Below are 22,753 nucleotides of genomic sequence, written 5' to 3' on the forward strand. Positions count from 1 at the left end.
AGTGAAATATGACCCCAATATATGAAGAAAATAGGAATTGTCTACCTTTGCAGTTTGGCATACATATTTATGGAACTTCATGCTTCATAACCCTCCATGTTCTTACATTATGTTTTTATTCCTTAATAACACAGAAGCAGAAGAAAAACTTTCAAAAGGTTCTCAGATGAAAACCAATCTAACTCGCCAGTAGGGCATGCAGCCCCCAGCACGCCTCCCTGACTTCTTGGGGCTGGTAATTTTGGCCTAAGAGAAAGGCTACAAAGGAATGCCTCCATTTCCGCCAGGAGTTCCAGAGCCTTCCATTTGGTTTTCTATTAACTCTGATCTTTCTTAGATTTGAATCTGAGATATAAGAATATTTCACTGCACAAGAACAAAAACATATTACAGCACTGTGGTTCCATGAAAGCAAATAAAAGTAATGTCATCTGGGTGCCCTTAGTCACCCCATTCTCTGGAGTATTCCTCCCTCAGAAATGTGGGGTTCGGGATGAAGCCATGACACAGGAGTGGAGCATCTCCACTCAACATGGCTCTGTAAGCAACAGCTCCATTAGACACACCGAAGGCTTTCCATAAAGGAAATACATGTTATTCGTTTGCCATCTTTAAGTTGCAATCCTCTTCTCATTAGGATGAAATGTATCAAAAAATAGGATGGAGCATCAGCTCAAACGTTTGATTAAATAATGATGCTGTTATCAAAAGTTTTTTTAATGTAAACTTAAAAATTTGTGATGAAGCTTTTAATACAGCACACTCCAGTCTCACAACAGTGAAAACAACTCAAGTTGGAGAAACAGAAATGGAAGCTACTGAAATCTGCTCTCCCGCAGCCATGGCCAGCTCCCCTACAACACAACACTCGCCAGGGCTTTGTAATCTCACTTCTATCTTCTCTGGAGATGTTCTTTCAAGTAACACCAAGGGTATTTATATTAACATTACGGCCTTGCCCGACCTCATTTAAGACAATTCTGTAGCAATCAACAGCTGGAAACCTGCTCTGGCATCAGAGCCTAGTTATGTTAGCATTTTATATATAAATCAACCTGAAATAATTCAGAGAAGTTACTAAAGGCCAGAGGGTGCCTTGAATCAGGAAACAATGGTGAAATCCAAATCTTTTGATTATTATCTCCAGACCTCTTTTTCACCGAAGAGAAGAACATATTTGCACACATCTAATGAATTTGTAGGTTCAAGGTGCAGTAGCGGCCAATTCAAGTTTCGACAGGCAACTCTGTAGCTAACTGAAGAGAAACTTTAAAATATGTCAACATGGTCAAGCAAAAAAAAAAAAATTCTCCTTAGAAAGCATATTTTCAAAATGCAACAGCTCACATTCTTTACCACCATTAAAACCTGCTAAATGTTCATTTGTGTGCCAAGCCTGCCATCTTGTGGTCATAACTGGAATCATAACTTGGTAAACCAAACAGCAGTTGACAAATCTCTCTTCAAAATTTAAATTATATCCCCTTACATTGCTGCAACAGTTCAAGAAAATATCCCATAATCATTGTAAGGAAAAAAAATTTAAATATCTTCAGTATCAATCTTTTCTTGCCTGACAAGAGAAAAAAAGTCAATAATCTCTACAAAAAGAATTGTTTCAACTTTTAGGCCTTGTTACTAAAAGCTATTCACAGAATTTTTCTTAATCTTTTAAAAATTTTTCACAATTTTTAAACGTATTTTTATTTGAAAGGCAGAGTTACAGTGAGGAGACAGAAAATTTTCTACTTAATGGTTCACTCCCCAGATGGTAGAGCCAGAACTGGGCCAGTCAGAAGCCAGGAGCTTCCTCCAGGTCTCCCCAAGTGGGTGTGGGGGCCCAAAGACCTGGGGCCACCCTCTGCTGCTTCCCCAGACACACTAACAGGGAGCTGGGTCAGAACTGGAGTAGTCAGGACTTGAAGTGGCACCAATATGGGATGCTGGCACCACAGGCTGAGACCTAACCTGCTACACCACAGTGCCAACCCCATGGTTATGGGGTCTTTTAAAGATTTTTATTTATCAGCTCATTTGGGAAGCAAGGAGAGGCTTAGCTCGAGGGCTTGCACCCTCTGGCTTCCAAACAGGAGCCGTCCAACACAAACCAGGTCTCACACACAGTGGCAGGAGCGTACCTTCCTGAGCCATCAGCTCTGGGGTCCTGCACCAGTGAGAAGCCGCACCTGGGATCCTGACACAGGCAGTGTACCCACTGCGTGCACTGTTCACCCCGGCTCACAGAACTCCAAATAAGCCAAGTGTTAAGCACACAGGGCTCTTTCCCTTTCATACTTTTCTGTAACAGAAATTACCACTGACTTCACAGGAAACGGCAGCCCATGGAAAGATCTATAAACTTCTGCCAATGTAAGACAGTGAAAACAGAGGAATTTCCTCTTGCTGCAGTGATAAATTAACACATGCTTGGTGGTTTAAAACACTAAGAGTTTCTCATCTATTATTCTGTAGGTATGCATTCCAAAGCGAGTCTCCCTGAGTTAACATCAAGCAGTCAGTCGGGTGGTTTGCCTCCTCCTGTAAGCTATTCTAGAAGCCACCTGTGCATCCTGGTTAATACTTTCTACCTCTACTCCTCAAGTCAGCAGTACGGCATCTTCTAACTGTCATCTTCTCAGAACAAGTTGGGCCACAACATCCACCAGTACACGTGAGGGCTGGGGGCTGCTGCACTCGCCAGCAAGAGCTGGGACTGGAAGTGAGTTAAACAAAGCAGGTTTAGGGGCAAAAGTGGAAAACAAGTTATTTTTCTATATTGTTAGAATACATTTTTTGTGTAAGTTTTAAGATATAAGATTTATAAGAAGGAACTAAAACGTCTGCCATAAACCTGATCTCCTAAAGTGAAAACCAGGTTTCCAGGCACACTGGAAAAGTAGACAGGAAAACAGGGTAAATTTTCCCTGGGCACAGACACATGCTCAGCTACATCAAAAAAAGAAAACTGCAGTTCTGTTTCATCTTCTAACTAGATGAAAAATCTCCTGGCAGCACCTGCGTACTTCTCCCAACCGCGGCACGGACGCACGGGCAGCTCCATCACTGTGCTGCACCCGGGCCCATCAGGCCCAGCAGCTGCGTCTCCAGGCTCCGAGGGCAGCAGTCCTGTCTCCTATTCAACCTATGGCCCGACTGAACTATGCAACTGTGCAGGGTTTGGAAAAGTATTACATTTGTAAATCAGAGAATATTGTACTACTTTATGAGAAAAAAAAGATAAAACACATTTCAGAGGTTGTCAACGTATCTTCCATGATCACGCAATATGCTTTTTCTTAAAAAGGCCAGGAAAGAGCACAATATGACATATTCCTTAAAAAAATGGTATTAGGGCCTGACACAGTAGCCCAGGGGCTACAGTCCTCGCTTTGCACGCGCCGGGATCCCATATGGGCGCCAGTTCTAGTCCTGGCAGCCCCACTGCCCATCCAGTTTCCTGCTTGTGGCCTGGGAAAGCAGTTGAGGATGGCCCAAAGCCTTGGGATCCTGCTCCCACATGGGAGACCCAGAAGAGCTCCTGCTTCCTGCCTTCGGGTCAGTGCAGCTCTGTCCACTGTGGCCACTTGGGGAGTGAATCATCAGATGGAAGATCTTCCTCTGTCTCTCCTCCTCTCTGTTTATCTGACTTTCCAATAAAAATAATCTTTCAGAGAAAAAAGATGGTGTCAACAGCATAAACAAAGAAGTTTACAGACACTGTAGCAACCAGCAGGTGCACAGTTCTCTGGAGCGGACAGCCACAACATTCAGCATCAATACATCAGGTCCTCTCAGCTGCCAGTTCAACAGGAAGGCTGCTTAAAAGCCACAGGCTCAGGACAGGCATTAGTCACAGCAGTAACCTACGACCTGATATGCCCACATTCCACTTCAGAGTGCCTGGGTTCAAATCCCAGCTCCACTCACAATTCTAGCTTCCCAGGAACATGCAAACTGGGAGGCAGCAGGTGGTGGCTCAAATGGATAAATCCCTGCCACCCAAGTGGGAGACGCCAATGGTATTAGCATGGCCCAGCTCTGACCAGTGTGGGCATTTGGGTAGTAAGCCAGGAAATGGGATGCCTCTAGCCCCCTCCACCTTAACAAATAAATGCATAAGATTTAAAAATAATAAAGAATCTCTTTGTAAAAACAGGCTAATATAAAACAAGACTCCCGGTTGCACTGGCGAAGCCACCGTCACCTTCACCTACAATGTCCCACAACAGCATATGCTTTGGAGAAAACCACAGCGGGTTACAACACTTCCTCTAACTTCAGTAAAATTCAAGGCTAACACTGAATGTACTGTCACCACCAAAAACAATTTACTAAACTAGGGTTTTGAGGAGGTCTAAAATACACACATTAACTATTGAGGAGCAAAGAGAAATCATGCTTTTGATCTGTAAGCGTCACTTAGTGCTCTGCAGCTAAGATATTGTTATTTAGTTGCCTGGTCAGCCAGATTGGCACAAATGTTTACAACCGAGGCGCAAGGTGAGATTCCTGAGAGGCTGGCATGGTGGCATAACACAACAATTGTCCACCTGCCCATCCCATATGGATGCTAGTTCATGTTCCGGCTGCTCCACTTCCCATCCAGCTCCCTGCTTATGGCCTGGGAAAGCAACAGAGGATGCTTCAAAGCCTTGGGACACTGCTGCACGAAAACCTGGAAGAAGCTTCCAGCTCCTGGCTTCGGATCAGCCTGGCTAAGACTGCCGCATCCATTTTGGGAGTGAAACACTGAATAGAAAATCTTTCTCTGTCTCTCACTCTCTCTGTAACTGACTTTCCAAGTAAATTTTTAAAATCTTAACCAAAAAAAAAAAAAAAATCAGTGGGAGGAGGAGGGAATTTTAGGAGGGGATAAGGGAAATCCCAGAGCCTATGGAATTGTATCATAAAACTTTTTTGAAAAAAAGATAAATTTTAAAAAGATTTTGGATGATTCTAGATCAGCAGCATTAACCATGGATCTTGTTTAAAATGTGACGTCTCTAATTCCACCTCCAGCAGTCTGTCTTTATCGCCAACTGCACAAGCAACTTACTCTGCAGGAAGTGCTCCCCGGGCCACACATGGAGAAACACCAGCCGAGGCTGTCAGGAAGGCATTTACAAGACAGGGTGAAATGTGTGTCCCAGCTTAGTCCCAAGTGGGAATGCAAAGGAAACCTGCGGCTTCTGGGCGTGAAAACATCTGCGTATCACACAGGCACATGCATGGAATTCACAGCGGCTACTTTATTTTTTTCACTTCTTAAAACATGATTTGAACCAAAAGCAGAATGCGACACAAGAAAAGTTGTACCTTAAAATCTTAAAAAAAAAAAAATCCCTTCCATTGTGATAACGCAGTATCTGTAATACGAAGGTAAACTGCCCTTGACCTTTGATCTAATTATAGTGTCTACTTCTTACAGATCATTTTCTGTGTATGATGAAAACTGAGCTGCGAAGTAACTGAGGTAGGGACTTAGAGATTTGGTACAACAAACTTCCTAATAAAAACGGCACAAGGGCCCGGAGGCGTGGCCTAGCGGCTAAAGTCCTCGCCTTGAAAGCCCCGGGATCCCATATGGGCGCCGGTTCTAATCCCGGCAGCTCCACTGCCCATCCAGCTCCCTGCTTGTGGCCTGGGAAAGCAGTCGAGGACGGCCCAATGCATTGGGACACTGCACCCGCGTGGGAGACCTGGAAGAGGTTCCAGGTTCCCGGCTTCGGATCGGCGCGCACCGGCCCGTTGCGGCTCACTTGGGGAGTGAATCATCGGACGGAAGATCTTCCTCTCTGTCTCTCCTCCTCTGTGTATATCTGGCTGTAATAAAATGAATAAATCTTTAAAAAAAAAAAAAAAAAAAAAAACGGCACAAACGGGACTCTGCTTGGTGTTGTTGTATATTAAATCTTATTTGATCAAATTGACTGTATTCCAAGCTGCATACGTAAAGTAGAAGACTGTAATTATACTTGTATTGATTCACTATTAAGTTTTAATCAAGCCACTGCTCCAAGGGATGGTTACTATTCTGGCAGTGTTTCTGGTTTCCAAGATTCATTTATAATCGCTGTGACAATGTTTACTACGGACATATTCAATATCAACAAAATAGAGCATAGTGCGAGGGGTCTGCAACATAAAAATCCTGTATTAAAGCAAATATGCTAGAAGATAATGACTATACTAAATCAAATCTTATTATCTCTAACTTTCCACAACTTAGAACTACAAACATTTCCATTTGTCTTTATTCTAACTGCAAGGTACTTCCTCTTATTTTTCGAAACCACCAGCTTATACTTTACCAGACTGAAACCAGTTACTGCAAGAAGAATGGAATAATGGGCCCGGCGCGGTGGCCTAGCTAAAGTCCTCGCCTTGAACATGCCAGGATCCCATATGGGAACCAGTTCTAATCCCGGCAGCTCCACTTCCCATCCAGCTCCCTGCTTGTGGCCTGGGAAAGCAGTCGAGGACGGCCCAATGCATTGGGACACTGCACCCACGTGGGAGACCCGGAAGAGCTCCTGGCTTCTGGCTTCTGATTGGCTCAGCTCCAGCCATTGCGCCTGCTTGGGGAATGAACCATTTTCCTCTCTGTCTCTCCTCCTCTCTGTATATCTGCCTTTCCAATAAAAATAAATAAATCTTTAAAAAAAAAAAAACAGATAAAACTCAAAATCAAAACATACATAACGTGTGGAGTTCTCAATTCATGCATGCACTGCTGACTGCTTCGCCCCTTACATTCCCTGAGGAAACACGGAATCTATGAACAAGTGTTTGCAAAATAGATTATATAATAAACATTTTCAGATTCTCATTTACTGATCCTACCTCCCATTCTCAACAATCCAGACACAAATTATCATGACATTTAAAGGGCTTGGATTAAAAACAATTAGTTTAGATATTAAAAACAGTAGCTATATAATTATTTGACAAATAAAAAGATAATTAACATAAGAAACCTAACAGCTACCATAATTTAATGTAGCATATTTTCTTGATTCAAATAGACAATATTTTTTATGACTTACTGACATTTATTTGACAGGCAGAGAGACAAAGAGGAAGAAAGAGACAGAAACAAAAATCTTTGATCCAAATGGCTGCCATGTCGTGGGATGGATCAGACCAAAGCCAGGAGTCAGCACTCCATCAGGAGCTCCCAGTGAGTGCTAGCGTCTCGGCTCCTTGAGCCACCATCCATTGCTTTCAGTGGATGGAAGGTCTTATTCTGATTCTCCTTCTCTCCGTAAACCTGATCTGCCTTGCCAATAAAAATAAATAAATCTTAAAAAAAAATACTAGTAAAAATCTAGAACTTTTATTTAAAAAAAACAAAACAAAACAAAAAACACCATAGGGCCTGGCATGGTAGCCTAGTGACTAAAGTCCTTGCCTTGCATGCACTCAGAAACCCATATGGGTGCCGGTTCTAATCCCAGCAGCCCCGCTTCCCATCCAGCTCCCTGCTTGTGACTTGGGAAAGCAAATCAGAACAGTCCAAAGCCTTGGGATCCTGCACCCGCGTGGGAGACCTGGAAGATGCTCCTGGCTCCTGGCTTCAGATTAGTGCAGCTCCAGCTGTTGTAGCCACTTTATTATACGGGATATCTTCCTGTATCTCCTCCTCTTGTATGTCTGACTTTCCAATAAAAACAAATAATAAAAAAAAAACCCACCATGACCATATGAGATTAATCCCACAAATGCAGTTATTTTCACAAATGAAAATCAATGTAACATATCAAAGTAAAGAGGGAAAATACACAATCATCTCACAGACGCAGAAAGCGTTGACAATCCAGGAAAAGGCAACAATTTCCACACTCTAAATGAGGCTATCTGTGAAAAATTCACAGCCCGGAACTGGGCTGTGGCACAGCAGATAAAGCTACTGGTTGCAACAATCCCATACTGGCACTAGCTCAAGTCCCAGATATACCACCTTTTTTAAGATTTATTTTATTTATTTTTTTAATTGGAAAAGTGGATATACAGAGATGAGAGACAGATCTTCCATCTGCTGGTTCACTCCCAAGTGGCCACAAAGGCCAGAGTTGATCCAGTCCAAAGCCAGGAGCCAAGAGCTTCTTCCAGTTCTCCCATGCAGGTGCAGGGTCCCAAGGCTTTGAGCTGCCCTCAACTGCTTTCCCAGGCCACAACCAGGAAGCCAGATGGGAAGTAGGGCAACCAGGACACAAGCCAACACCCATAAGGGGTCCCGGTGGATACCAGGCAAGGATTTAGCCGCCATGTCATTACGCCAGGCCCAGATGCTCCACTTCTAACGCAGCTCCTTGCTAACACACTAAGAAGGCAGAATCAGATGTCCCAGTACTTGGATCTCTGCCACCCACATGGGATACCCAGATGGGAATTTCAGGCTCCTGGACTCAGCCTGCTGCATCTCCAGCCATTATAGTCGGGTGGGGAGCAGACCAACCAGCAGACGGAAAATTTTTTTGTCTCTCTGTTACTCCACCTTTCAAACAAACAAATAATAATAAACCAGCTAATTTCACACTAATGGGTGAAAGAATAAACCCCTTCTCCCTAAAACCAAGGGCAAAACAAACCTATCTACCCTCATCATTTCCATTCAACATTGTAACAAAGCCCTTAGCCAGGGCAATCAAACCAAAAAAGAAAAAAAAAAAAAAAAAAAAAAAGAAACAAACATTAGAGATGTAAACTGAAAAGGAAGATTATATAATCTTTTAAACACACACACACACACACACACAAAGAATCCAATAGAATTTTTAGAAACTATGAGGTCAGCAAGGTTTAAATATATTTAAATATATTTAAACACATATGTATATAAATCAATTTCTGCTTGTACAACATCAAGCAACCAAAAATGAAAAATCCGTTTATAATGGCATCAAAAATAAAATAAAAACACATTTAACCAAGAAATACAAAACTTGCATTGTAAGTACTATAAAGTATTGTCAAGAAAAAGTGAAAACTTCATCAGAAATATGTAACAAATTCAGAGACTGGACAACTTCCCCGTTGTAAGATGACAACAATCCCCAAGGTACTCTACACACGGAACACAAGCACCATAAGCTACAACTCTATGCAGAGTTCTGAAATCTATGAGTTCTCCAATTTTCTTTTCTTTTTTTTTTTCTCAAAATTGACTCCTCTGGGTCCCTTATATTTTCATGTGAATTAAACAGAGTTGCAGTCATTCATTCATGGAGCCATCTGCTGGTTCACCCCCCAGCTGGCCGCCAACAACTGGTGGGTGACCAGGTCTGAACCCAGGATCCCAGCTAATGCACTGGGAAGGCAAGGGAAGACAGCCCAGGTACCCGGGCCCCTGCTAACTGTGCAGTCTATACAGCTGCTCCTCTGGCATCTAGCACAGGGACACAAACTAGGGGACAGAAAATCAGACAGGGAAACATGGAAATCAATGTAAGACGAGCACAGACAGACTTCAATTCACATTCCTAATTGATCCACAGCAGAGAACTGCAGAGAGCTAGTCTCCTCTACTACAGTGCCCACACGACCTGACTTAGAATTTGGAGAAGGTGAAAAACCGTGTCAGAGACGGAGGCGAGAGGCGGCTGGATGGGGCACGGGGAGCAGCAGTGCCCGCCCTGGCACCTGCCTTCTGAGTACCCTCGGCTGTGTCAACACCACCTAACAAAGTACAGAACAACTTTGCCGTTGGCTGGCCTAACCCGAAACTATCGGAAAAAGAGAACTGTGGGAAAAACAGCCGCAGCTCAAACTGTACTGACACAATACAAAACCAGCACAATGTGCAAGAATATTTTCTTCCTTTCTTTCTCTCTCTTGCTTCCTTCCTTTCCACCCTTTCTTCCTTTCTTCCCTCTCTGCCTCCCTCCTTTCCAGTGGCAACAGAAACAGAGCTCCCATCTGCTGCCATAAATGCTCAGAATTACTGGTATTAGGCTGAAGCCACAGCTAAGACGCATGAGCTCAATGCAGGCCCTGACGTGGGAGGCAGGGATCCAAGCACAGGAGTCCTCTCTGCTGCCTCCTAGGCTGTGCCTGAGCAGGAACCAGGACTCAGGAACCTTAGCCACGAGGCTCAGCAGTCACCCCAGCATGCATACTTGTTTCCATCTCTTTAATTTTACACTTTTAATGATCTCTTGGTGGAGGTCTGTCTAGCGAATAGCGCACTGTCAGATTTTTCCTTCTTATCTAACACTCTGCGTTTGAACTGTCTCTACAGATATTTGTAGTTATGGAGATTCAGAATTTTAATGGTGCAACTATGGGGAATTGACAATAAAAGAATTCCTGCATTTCTCAAGTGTAATACAGATGACTTGTCACTTACCACTTCCCCAGCAGAGGCAGCCAGCATATGCTTCACGGGCGTCAGGTAGGAGGCTGAATCCGTGTACAGAAACCACTTCGCATATTCGTAGGTGAGGAAAAAGGCAGCAGCTAAAATTTAAAACAAGCTGGTCTTTCACTGAGTTTAAACACATTCCTAAACTGTTAAGGCATATATTTTTTAAAAAGGCCTAATATTTCTCAAAGTAGGAGATAACACATGAAGCACACAGTTAAAAATATACCACCTTTTCTCCAGTCTTGCTCTTTCAGAATGTCCTGAGTCCTTATCCGTGAACTTGAGTTACTGAAGGAAAGAAGCCAGCCACTGGAGGTATAGCACATTAAGCTGCTGCTTGGGGTGCTTGCATACCACGCTGAAGTGCCTGAGTCCTCTCCAGGTCCCCCACGACAGCAGCAGGCAGTGGACAATAGCCCAAGTTCTTGAGCCCCTGTCACTCATGTGGGAGACCCGGCTGGAGTGTCTACCTCCTGGCATCAGCCTGGCACAGACTCAGCTGTTGCAGGAATGTGGGGAAAGAACCAATGTATGGAAGATCTCTGTCACTCTGCCTCCCCCTCTTTTCATAACCCTGCCTTTCAAATGAAAAAATTTTAAACAACAAATCTACCATGAACACATCTGGAGGGGCCAGACAACCCACACTCCCTATTTCATACTGACAAACTGCTTTGCACTTTTTTGCTCAAACTTCCTAAAAAGTACATGGAATTCTACAATCGAAAACGTCATTACCTATGATGATAAAACAGCTACACTGACTGACTAACAGATTACAACTGCAAATATAACTCAAACGTCTACACTATGTTTTATTGATGGTTACTTAAAATAATCATGCTACACTTTACCACATCCATTCGTCATTACATCAAGAAAACAACTATTTAATCTCTTTGTGTCACAAACTTTTGAGTGATCACTGTGCTCACAGATTAGCACTTCAACATCAGGTTAACTCAAGAGGAAGGGACAGCAGAGCAGTCACAGTCACAGCACATGACTGTCGCCAGAACCAAAGACAATGAAAAAATGATCCAGACGCACCCGGCTTGCACAACAGAAACACAGTTTAGACAAACACTGAATGACTGTTAGGTACACACGCTCCACGAGAGTCCCCAAGGCAGTGGCCATCAAACTCGGCTGGCCTGCACAACAGAATCACCTAAGAAGCTATTAAAACTTTTGATACCCAAGCAGAACACAGAACCATTAAATTTTTGGAGTTGAGACACAAGAATGGCCATTTTTTTAAAAGCTTCCCAAACGATTCCAACTTGCAGAAAAGGTTAAGAACAATGGTTCAAAGGGTCCATTATGCTGAAACAACACTTTAAGGATTCTAACAAGAATTACAAGAAAAACTATTTCTTAAAAATTGCTTGGCCTTGGGTTCTTTGCTGAGAGGCCTGCATGGCCTATCAAGTGTACCTTTATTCACTATACTTTGTTGCAATATTCAAAATAAATTAATAAATACTCTCATCTATTATAATCATACTAGAGTGGAATCTATAGAACAAAGTGATTTTAAAATAATGGGTTGAACAGAAAATACATTTGAAAGATAAGCTACAGTGCACAAGGAATTAAAGTGGGGTTGAGACCATTTGCTATTTCGAAAATAAATCCCATGATCTTGACTTTACAGCAGTGAGAATATCGATGTAATTTTTACCATTAGGAAAGGATCCAACAGCAGCAGAAGGAACACCAGCATATATTCCACGGAAGCCACCAGCCTTGCTAAATCCCTGTGGACTCTGCAGCCTGGTTTTAATGGTATCCAGAGGAAATAATATCAAGTCAACAGCGGCACCTGCTACTCCACCAGCCTTTAAAAAAGAGTAAAGAAAGAGAAGTCACAATACGACAAGGTTGCTGTCCCATCAAGGTGCAGGGACACAAAGACGGCCGTCTTCAAAGCAAGTTTCTTGCACCTTTCTAACCATGAACTTCTGTGGCATAACTAAATCTGAGATATTCTATTTTCAAATTAAAAGTGTGACTTTAAATTTGCTTTATAAATGTTTACTTAAGAAATTAAATGAACTTATTAAAAAAAAGTTAAAGTCATCATTAATCAGCTCACATGGCTCAAAAGTAAAAACCAAAACCAAACCAACCTTGAGAAAGGCAGTATGCAGAAGCATCTTACCCAACCCAGGCACTGTGAACAGGTGGGCACCTGTCTTGGCTCACTGACGAATCCTATCAAAGTTACTCTAAACAAACAAAAACCACCAATCCATATTTAAAAAAAAAAAAAATATATATATATATATATATATATATATATACATATATATAGGCCTGGTACGGTAGCCTAGCAGCTTAAGACCTCACCTTGCACGCGACAGGATCCTATATGAACATGGGTTCTAATTCCAGCAGCTCCACTTCCGATCCAGCTCTCTGCTTGTGACCTGAGAAAGCAGTTGAGGACGGCCCAAAGCCTTGGGACCCTGCACCCACGTGGGAGACCTGGAAGAGTCTCCTGGTTCCTGACTTCGGATCAGCGCAGCTCCAGCCATTGTGTCCACCTGGGGAGTGAACCAGTGGATGGAAGATCTTTCCTCTCTGTCTCTCCTCCTCTCTGTGTATCTGCCTTTCCAATAAAAATAAAATAAATTTAAGAAAATAATACACAGCATGCACTATGCTGTACTTTTTCATTTGCCAGTTCATCTTGTTAACCTTCCCCTAGCAAAACAAATAAATTTTTTAAAACAAGTGGTGAATCTACATAAAATGTTTTGACATGCAAGTGTTTAAACAGTTCATCAATCTAGATCTGTTACTTCAAGAATCACAAAGAATTCATTTAACACCCTATTTATTGTTTGAAAATCCTGATAATTTTTTTAAATATTTTTATTGGAAAGGTAGATTTTATATATATACACACACACGCACGAGAGAGAGAGAATCTTTCCTCCACTGGTTCACTCCTCGAATGAACACAACAGCCAAAGCTGAGCTGGTCCAAGAGCCAGGAGCCTCTTCCAGGTCTCCCATGCGGGTGCAGGGTCCCAAGGCTTTGGGCCATCCTCTGCTGCTTTCCCAGGCCACAAGCAGGGAGCTGGGTGGGAAGTGTAGCAGCTGCAACACCAACAGACGCCCACATGGAATGCCAGTGGGTGCAAGATAAGGACCATCATCATGTCGGCCACTTGCAATAGTTTGATAGGGTGCAGCCGGGTAACAGCAACCCACTGCAGTGGGCAGATATGACTCCATTTTGGTTCCTTCACTAAGTTTCAGGCATAGCTAACCACAGCTATCCGCTTCTGTGAATGGGCTTGTGAAGTTAATTGGACGTGTGGTACTGTGTGCCACTAAAGTTTACTGAATGACTACCGGGTGCTTAAAAACCCAACCTCTACCTCACAGGCCTGTGGCTCCTAGGGAGTCGTGGGTGCTGCTGTCCCCATGCTCCTGCTTACCTCCTACACTGTATCTGGTGTGATCTCTCGTTCTCTGTAATACTACATTCCTAGGCAGAAATCAAACTAGTATCATGTATGTCGTCATGGTAACTGGACACACTGCAAAATTTAAAAACTGATTAAAGGGTAAACACTGTAATGTTAAGAGAGTTAAGCCACCAACTGCAAATACTGCCAACACATACTGGAATGCTAGTTGAAGACCCAGCTGCTTTACATCTGAATCAGCTTCCTGCTAACGTGTCTGGGAAGACACACAGACAACGGGACCCTGCCATCCATGCGGAGCCCAATTGGTGTTCCTGGTTCGCAGCCTCAGTCTGTCCCAAGCCTGGCTATTGCTGTCACTTGGAAGTAAAGCAGTGGATTTCAGTTCTGTCTCTTCCTGTCTGTTGCTCAGCAATTCAAATAATAAAATCTTTTGAAAGGAGACAATAAAAACTAAGTTACTATGTTTATAATGAAACATGCAGAATTTTGTAAATCAAATCATATCTCAAAGACAAAAGAAACTCCAAAATATATTAAAAGGAAGACAATGTAAGAACAACAACAACAACAAAGACAACATCTGAAGACACTACTTGAATCAAAACCAGGTTATATTAAGCAAACACAAGTGTAAGGAGGAACTCTCACTGCGATTTCTACATCATAACTTTTTAACAGAACTGCTAACTTTGTCTATCTTTGGAATTCTACCATTTGAACTTATTACCTATTTAAAAAATATTTAACAGGACAGGTGTTGTGGCCCAGAAGTTAAGTACTGCCTAGGATGCTCACATCACAGACTGTGTGATCTAGTTTTCTACTTCTGTACCCTGGGAGGCAGTAGAGGAAGGCTCCTTCCACCCACAAGGAAGACTCAGACGGAGTCATGTTCCTGGCTTCAGCCTGACCCATCCTGGGTCTGTGGGCATTTGGAAGTGAACTAACATATGGGAGATCCTCCCCCCACACCCTGTTGCTCTACATCAAGTAGATGAAAATAAATATTTTAAAGACTATGCATTGGGCCCAGTGGCGTGGTCTAGCAGCTAAAGTCCTCGCCTTGAAAGCCCCAGGATCCCATATGGGAGCCGGTTCTAATCCCGGCAGCTCCACTTCCCATCCAGCTCCCTGCCTGTGGCCTGGGAAAGCAGTCGAGGACAGCCCAATGCATTGGGACCCTGCACCTGCGTGGGAGACCCGGAAGAGGTTCCTGGTTCCCGGCATCGAATCGGCGCGCACCGGCCCGTTGCGGCTCACTTGCGGAGTGAATCATCGGATGGAAGATCTTCCTCTCTGTCTCTCCTCCTCTCTGTATATCCGGCTTTCCAATAATAATAAAATCTTACAAAAAAAAAAAAAAGACTATGCATTCACAGAATCACGCAGAAAGCAAGGTTCAAGCAGACCAGCTGCTTCCACCCTCCAAACCTACAGAATTTCAGAGTGCTACCAACTTTGGTACTTCTGTTCCACTTGACATTCGCTGCAAAATCATTCCACTGGTTAAGTAGAAAAACAAACTACTCCAGTGAACAGTCCAAAAATGCCTATGTTAAAGCTAACTGGCACAGATCATCCAGAAGTAGTTTATACCAGCAAAGTACATTTCTATAACTATGAATACTAAACGATCAGTCTGAAAAGCATAAAAGAATTTGAAAGACCATGAATGTCTTTTCTATGAATATCCTGAAAAGATGTCACCAAAAGACACACTGAAATGCCAGTAGAGCATTCAAAGTGACACTAATGACAACATTAGATTTCTTTCTGGATTTAAAGGTGCCTTTCCAACTCTTAGGAAAATGTTCAAACAAGTAATGTTGGAAAGTAAAACAAAAACAAAACACCTTTTCATCATTTCTCATATTTTCTAAAGATTTTTATAAAATTCCGTCAGGCAAGTATTTTGCCTGCCTTTTCATCTGCTCAAAGCACAGACAGCATAAAGAGAATAAAATCCTGGTGGAACTGTTGGATACAATTGGATTCTTAAAGTAAGCTGTGCTTCATTCTAGTTTTCTCTTTAATCTTAAGTGGAGATTCAGAAAAGTGCTTGCTATCATCTGCTCCTAAATTTTAATCAATAAGTTAATTACTCCTTTAATCTAGCTGGCTACTTTGCATGCATTGATTCTTTAACCTTTCTTCCACCACAATTCTTCTGAGAATAAAATTACCAATTCAATCTACTTATCTGATAAAGCATGAATCAAAAGTTATTAATTGCTTCTGTCAATTTCAAGCTTTCATAACTCCAATGTCATTCATGGGGCTGGAAAAAAAATAGCTAATAAAGAACCTGAAGAATATCTTCTCTGTTTGGTCAAACAACATATTTAAGAATTAAAAAAATAATAATAATTGCTGGGCCCAACATGACAGCATAGTGGCCAAACCCTCACCTTGCAAGCACCAAGATCCCATATGGGCACCAGTTGATATTCCAGCGGCTCCACTTCCCATCCAGCTCCCTGCTTGTGGCCTGGGAAAGCAGTCGAGGACGGCCCAAAGCCTTGGGACCCTGCACCCACGTGGGAGACCTGGAGGAGGGACCTGGCTCCTGGCTTCGCATTGGCTCAGCTGTAGCCATTGCAGCTACTTGGGGGGTGAATGAATGGACTGTCTCTCCTCCTCTATATATATATCTGACTTTGCAATAAAAATAAATTTTTAAAATGTGGTTTGGAACCACCACCTCAAATGGAAGCAGCTGGGTTCATGCTCTGGTTCTGCTTCCAACTGCAGCCTTCTGCCGGTGCACACCCCGACGAGAGCGGATGACAAGTCCTGAGTCCCTGGCACACACATATGGGAGACCCAGACTGGGTCTAACACCTTGGTCTCAGCCTGGTGCAGTCCTGGTTGCTGCACCAGGAGAGGGAAATTAGGATTGATTTTGTTTTATTTGAAAGACAGTTACAGAGAGATCTTCCATTTGCTGGTTCACTCACCAAATGCTGTAGGTCAGGGCTGAGCTAGGCCAAAGCCAGGAGGAGACTCAGAGCCCCATCCGGGTCTCTCAGGTGGGTTTCACAGGCCCAAGCACTTGAGCCATCTCCTGCAGCTTTCTCAGGCCATTAGCAGGTAAGCTCAGCAGCAGGACTTGGAGTGGCATAACATGGAATACCAGTGCTGCAAGAGGCAGCTTAACTCTCTGCACTATGACCCAGGGTCCTCAGATTTTTTCTTGAAAAACAAAATCCAGGGTCCACAACTCAACGGGCCAAGCCTCATTCAGCTTTCTGTTAATGTGCCTTGAAGGCAGCAGATGATAGTGCAAATATATGGGTTCCTACCACCCACATAGGAGACTAGGATGAAGTTCCTGGCCCCACCTTCAGCGCAGTTAAGCGTGAGTGCTGTTAGCATATGCAAAGTGAATCAGCAAGTAGAAGACATCACTATATCTCCATCACTCCATTTTAAAAACAAATAAATCTTTTTTTAATGTTTATTTTATTGGAAAAGCAGATCAGATTTACAGAGAGAAGGATCTTCCATTCACTACCTCACTCCCTAAGTAGCCGCCATGGCTGGAGCTGAGCCCATTTGAAGCCAGCAGCCAGAAGCTTCCTCCAGGCCTCCCATGCAGTATAGGGTCCCAAGGTTTTGGGCCGTCCTTGACTGCTTGCCCAGGCCACAAGCAGGGAGCTGGATGGGAAGTGGAGCAGCTGGGATGCAAACAGGTGCCCATATGGGATCCCAGAGTGTGTCGGGCTGCGTTTTTGCCATTTGAGTCACTGCACTAAGCCCAAATAAAGAAATCTTTCACACAGGACAGAGTGTCTCACTTGTGCCACTTCAGACAAAGCAGCTGCTCACTATCCCAGCTTCCTCATTTGAAAAAACAGAACAAGGCTCCAATCGTTTAAGAATTAAATGGGTATTGCACACACCAACAGCCAGCACAGGACTACTGACAACAACTCAACTGCTATATTACCAGCTTCCCCACTCCCCCCAAAAAATAGTTCCTTGCAGGTGGTAACATTTATTTCTGAAGACCTATTTTATACAACTCCTAGCAAATCTAGATCTAAAGGCATCATCCACATGTCTGGCTAAGACACCTCTCCCTTCCATACGTGCTCATAATCCCCTGAACCTGGCCCACCTGTTTTTTTTTTACCCCAACAATCATTTTACAACTCCATCTCAACACCTGAACTTCGTGTGACTGACCGTATTATCTCCAACACCTGCAACTCCAAGTAGTGGAAATTGAAACAGCACAGGCCTCTGGACCTCCCTTTGCCCTGAGAGGTGCATTTCTGAAGTCACTGCTCTGCCACTGCCCACTACCCCGCAGAGAAAACATAAGCAGGCCACTTTTCCACTTCTGTTCACTGCTGTATGCAGCGTCTCCTACTCGGCTTGCTGTAACCGACCGTGAAACACCCGTATTGGTGAAAGGACTTTTTCTTTCTTTTTTTTAATGTCAAAACGTGTTCTCACAGCTTTCTAAGGAATTAAATTCAAAGCCTGCCGACCAAATTCACAGCCGCCTACTTATGCCCATCAATAGCTTTCAAAGCCTCAGCCTGAAGCCCAAGAAACTAATCAATTATGCCTTCAATGACTGAACGGCTAAGATTAAAAATCAAATATTAGACTAGAGCAAGACAACTGTAATCATACAGGGAGCTGTAAGGATTTTTTTTTTTTTTTTTGCCTTACATATACCTACCTCGCCTTTATACCTTTGATTCGCTCACGTATTTTTTTAACTCCCCAATTGCAAAGCCCTTTCAGTGAACCAACACGCGGAAGACAACGAACCACGTACCCCGAGTCGCCTTAGCTCCTGTCTTGGCAGAAGTCGACGCGGCCCAGGGCCAGGCCCGGTGGCGACCTGGGAACCCCACACCTGGGAGCCGGGGTGACCCGACGACACCCCACGAGCCACCCCAGCGGCACGGACTCCCGCAGCCCTACCGGCCCTCGCCTCCGCCCTGCCCTCACCACCAGTGAAGCTGTGAAGCCAGGCCGGTCCATGGCGCTGCAAAGCCGGCTCACGCTACCACTCGAGACCGAGCCCAGGCGGGTCACGGTCCCACGCCCTGCGCGCTGCCATCTTGAAAGCGGGGCCCGTCCTGACTTCCGGGATCGCGTGACGTCAGGACACAACAACTGCACGTGCGGCTCCCGGGAGGTGGGCGGGGCTTGGAGAGCGGTATTCGCGCCGAGTCTCGCGGCTCCTGCTCGGCTCCCGTTTCCCGCAGCGACCTTAAGATGCCGCTGGGAGACTCTCGCGAGAAATGGAGACTCGCAATGAGGAAAAGGTGATTCTAAGGCGGCTGTCGCGGAAGGAGACTGTGGGGTCTTCGCCTGTTGCTTGGCCTGACTCCTGCAAAGTATCTTCCCCGGTGTTACCTAAATGTCTATTAGATGAACTCATTATCAGATGATTATACACCTGCAAGCCTCATCAAGCCCTTAGGCTTTCTTAAAAGGAACAGATTTTTACACTTGAATAGATGAACACTCGCTAACCTTCCTATGTGTTAGGGCAGGCGGTATTTCAAACGCGGTGTCCGCTGGTTGCCTTACACTTCCTCTTTAATCTCACACCCCGTAAGGCAAGCCCCATTCTCCTCATTTCACAGGAGACTCTGATGCTCCGAGGACTAGCAAGCACAGAGCTGCGGTGAACTGAGCAGAGCCAGGACTGAGTTCAACTGTTCCACAAAAACCTTCACAATAGCCTTGGCGGGGAGCAGCCATTCTTCAGTCCTTCTTTGAGACCATTGTCAGCATCCTTACTCCTCTAGATAGAATGCTCTAGAAATAATGAGAATTGCTGTCGAATTGCACAGGATTCCAATTCTGAGTTAACTAGTGAGTTTGCACATCATTTTCTAAGACCGAGCCCTCTAATCCCAACATTAGAGTGGGCCAATGGTAGTAACTTCTTGTGACACTGTTACAGAGTAAATGAAATAAAGCCTTCAAGTTCTTAGGCTAATTCCTAGCCTTATAGAAAACAGTCTGTAGAGGTGATGATAATATCATGTCCCTCTCCAGCCGGTGCAAGCCAGTCCATCCTGTTAGTGTGGTGTGCACCCCTCAGCTGCAGCTGACTGTCGCTGTTCCCTCTGGCAGGACAACTCACAGATACCTAGTCAAGCCTGCTTGTTTCACCCATGTTGTTCCCTCTGCTCTTTTCGCCCTTTTCTACTCTCCCTGAAGAATATTGATTAGTCTTGCCCCCTCCATCTCTGCTGTTAGTGTTTGACTCTTTAAACATTGTTTTTAGGGGCCCGGCAGCGTGGCCTAGCTGCTAAAGTCCTTGCCTTGAACGTGCAGGTATCCCACATGGGCACCAGTTCTAATCCCGGCAGCTCCACTTCCCATCCAGCTCCCTGCTTGTGGCCTGGGAAAGCAGTCGAGGACGGCCCAAGGCTTTGGGACCCTGCACCACATCTCCAAGTACCAAAATCTATTTCCTGCATATCACCCCAAAATTAATGAGCTTAATGCTGTAACAAAGATGTACTGCCTCACATCATTTCTGTAGGTTGGGAATCCAGACTCAAGGTTTCTCCTGAGACTACAGCTAAGATGTTAGTCAGAGCTGTCTCCTAAAATGTGTTGGGATATAATTCCAAGAGGGCTCACTTCAAAGGCATGCTACCTTTTGACAGGTGGGCGCAGTTCCTTACCACCTGGACCTTGAGCTTGAGGTGCTTATGGCATGGCCGTTGGTTTTTTCCCAGAGTGAGTGACCAAGAAGAGAGCAAGAAAGAAACTATAATGTCATCAACATATGATCTGGCCTTAGAAGTCACCCAAGTTGTCACACCTGCAATAACCTATTGGTTATACAGGTTGTCAGTATTTGATATACAGCTCGACTGCACAAGGGCATGACTACCACAAGGGTCAGACGGTGGGGCCAGAGTTGGGTGCGTAGGGAGAGCCGCTGCCTGCGCACCACCCTCGGATAAGGGCTCTAGTTCTTGTCTCAGTACTCCACTTCTAATCCAGCAACCTGGCTCATGTCCTGGGAAAAGAAGGTAGAGAGAAGACAGCCCAAGTAGTTGGCCTCTGCCACCATGTGGACAACCTGGACGGTGCACCTGGATTTGGCCTGGCTCCACACTGGCTGTTGCAGCCATTTGGTGAAGGAAACAGCAGATGGAAGATCTCTGTGTGTATATGCCTCTCCCTCCTTCTATAACTCTTTCAAAATAAATAAATCACCGCTAAAATAACAGGTCTGACATGAGGGATTCCATGTTGAGTAGGGCTCCCTCTAGGTATCCTGCAACCTGTGAGACTGTAGCCTGGCCAAGAGCCCTCAATCCCCTGACCAGGCTGTTCCAGCATGGTTCAGCAATAAAAGCTTGAAAAGTTAGCAAACGTTAATAATTTTTCATTCCTAAGGTAGTTCTAAACCGCGACCCCCCCCACCCGGCCCTATTGTGTAGTTTTTGCCATTATAAACTCCACTGAAGTTTAGCTTCAGGGCCAACAGTTTTGGGGGCATGAGCCCACTCTTCACTTCAGGCAAATAAAGGACTTCCAAGTCTTTTCAGTGTATAGTACTCCTGTGTATCAGCTCATGTGAGTACAGCAGTCACAAAAATAAGCAAAATAAATAAATAAGTAAACAAAAAGCACTGGTGCCACCACACCAGGGAAAACCACCAAGAGTACAACCACAGCACACCCAAGGGGTTCCTATTGTAAAGATCAAGGGTGACTAGGATGAGGAGCAGCTAGCCACTGCTGTGGGCCATATAATACGCTACGATCACCTTGAAATCCAGTGTTCCTTTTAGGTATCTACCCAAGAAAAAGGAAACATGTTCATATAGACATTTTTAAATTATTGTTCAAAAAAGTTGTATCCATAATAGGCAAAAAGAAAAAAATTCAAACCACTTCAATAACCATCAACTTGAGAATGGGTAACCATATTATGGTGACTCCTTGCGATGAAATTCCACTCAGCAATAAAAACAAATGAACTATGGACCCATGCAACAAAGTGACTTAATCTCACAGGCTATGCTAAGTGAAAAAAATCACATACAAAAGGCTACCTGCTTTGTGATCAATTAACTGAGACTCCAAAAAAGATTAACTTACAGTGACAAAAATGGTTTCCAGGAGCTGAAGTGGGGGCACAGACTACAGAGGGGCCACGAAAGACTATTGTGCAATGATAGTCCTGATCTGTGCCATGATGACGGTGGCGGCTGCCTGTGGGTGCATACATCTACCAAGATCCGTTAACTTGAATAAAAAAGGTGCATCATGTATCTGTTACATATACATTAGATCACAACAAATTTATTAAAATATGAGTACCTCAGGATGGCAAGGATTGAATACTATGTATATACCTGGAAAGTGTGTGGCCCAGTGCTTGCCATATAGAAAAAATTAACTCGATTTTGTATTTTCTTCTCTAAGTTATAGATTCTGAGTGTTACAGGAGAATGTTAAATTAGGAAGGTACATATACTTTGTACAACTACTATTTCACCAAGGGAAATATTCTTGCAAGTTTTAGGGAAAAACAAAAAGAAACAAACAAACAAACAAAAAAAGCCTCTTACCTTAGAGAAAAATTTTACCCAGAATTCTGATTTTGATTTTGATTTCTTCTTGGAATTCTACCTATGGAATACATAATATTCATTTTCTTCATACATTAAAAAAATTCAATTTTGATTTCTTGCATCCTTTGGTCTAAAATGGAGGTGAAAAACCTTTTCCCCTTTATAATGCTAACATTGAATTTTGTAAAGAGAAATTATCTTGATGTGATTTTCCAGTAAGCGGAAGGGGAATACAATTCATCAGGTGCCTTTCAGCATCAAAGTGAAATGTGTATCCTTTTTCTTGCACTGAGGTAAAGCTTTTGTAGGTGTCTCATGAAGTCCCTTTAGGATGTACAGATATTAAAATGTGACCTGGGTCCTCC

At 43.8% G+C, this 22,753-nt stretch overlaps 1 protein-coding gene across 2 annotated transcripts in view; it reads right to left on the bottom strand.

The window, feature by feature from the left end:
- Window positions 1-18,932, bottom strand: part of SLC25A26 (solute carrier family 25 member 26) — a 102,415-nt gene extending 83,483 nt beyond the window's left edge. For both annotated transcript variants that reach the window (XR_009247315.1, XM_058678396.1), the window contains exons 1-3: window positions 18,781-18,932; window positions 12,051-12,207; window positions 10,349-10,458 (exon numbers count right to left, since the gene is read on the bottom strand). Coding sequence is in view for 1 of the 2 variants with exons in the window: in XM_058678396.1 (XP_058534379.1) it covers window positions 10,349-10,458; window positions 12,051-12,207; window positions 18,781-18,813 (300 nt within the window). In the remaining variant the exon portion in view is untranslated. The remainder of the gene's footprint in view (window positions 1-10,348; window positions 10,459-12,050; window positions 12,208-18,780) is intronic.
- Window positions 18,933-22,753: the final 3,821 nt, after the last annotated feature.

Source organism: Ochotona princeps, chromosome 21, assembly GCF_030435755.1.
Source record: "Ochotona princeps isolate mOchPri1 chromosome 21, mOchPri1.hap1, whole genome shotgun sequence".
NCBI lineage: Eukaryota > Metazoa > Chordata > Mammalia > Lagomorpha > Ochotonidae > Ochotona > Ochotona princeps.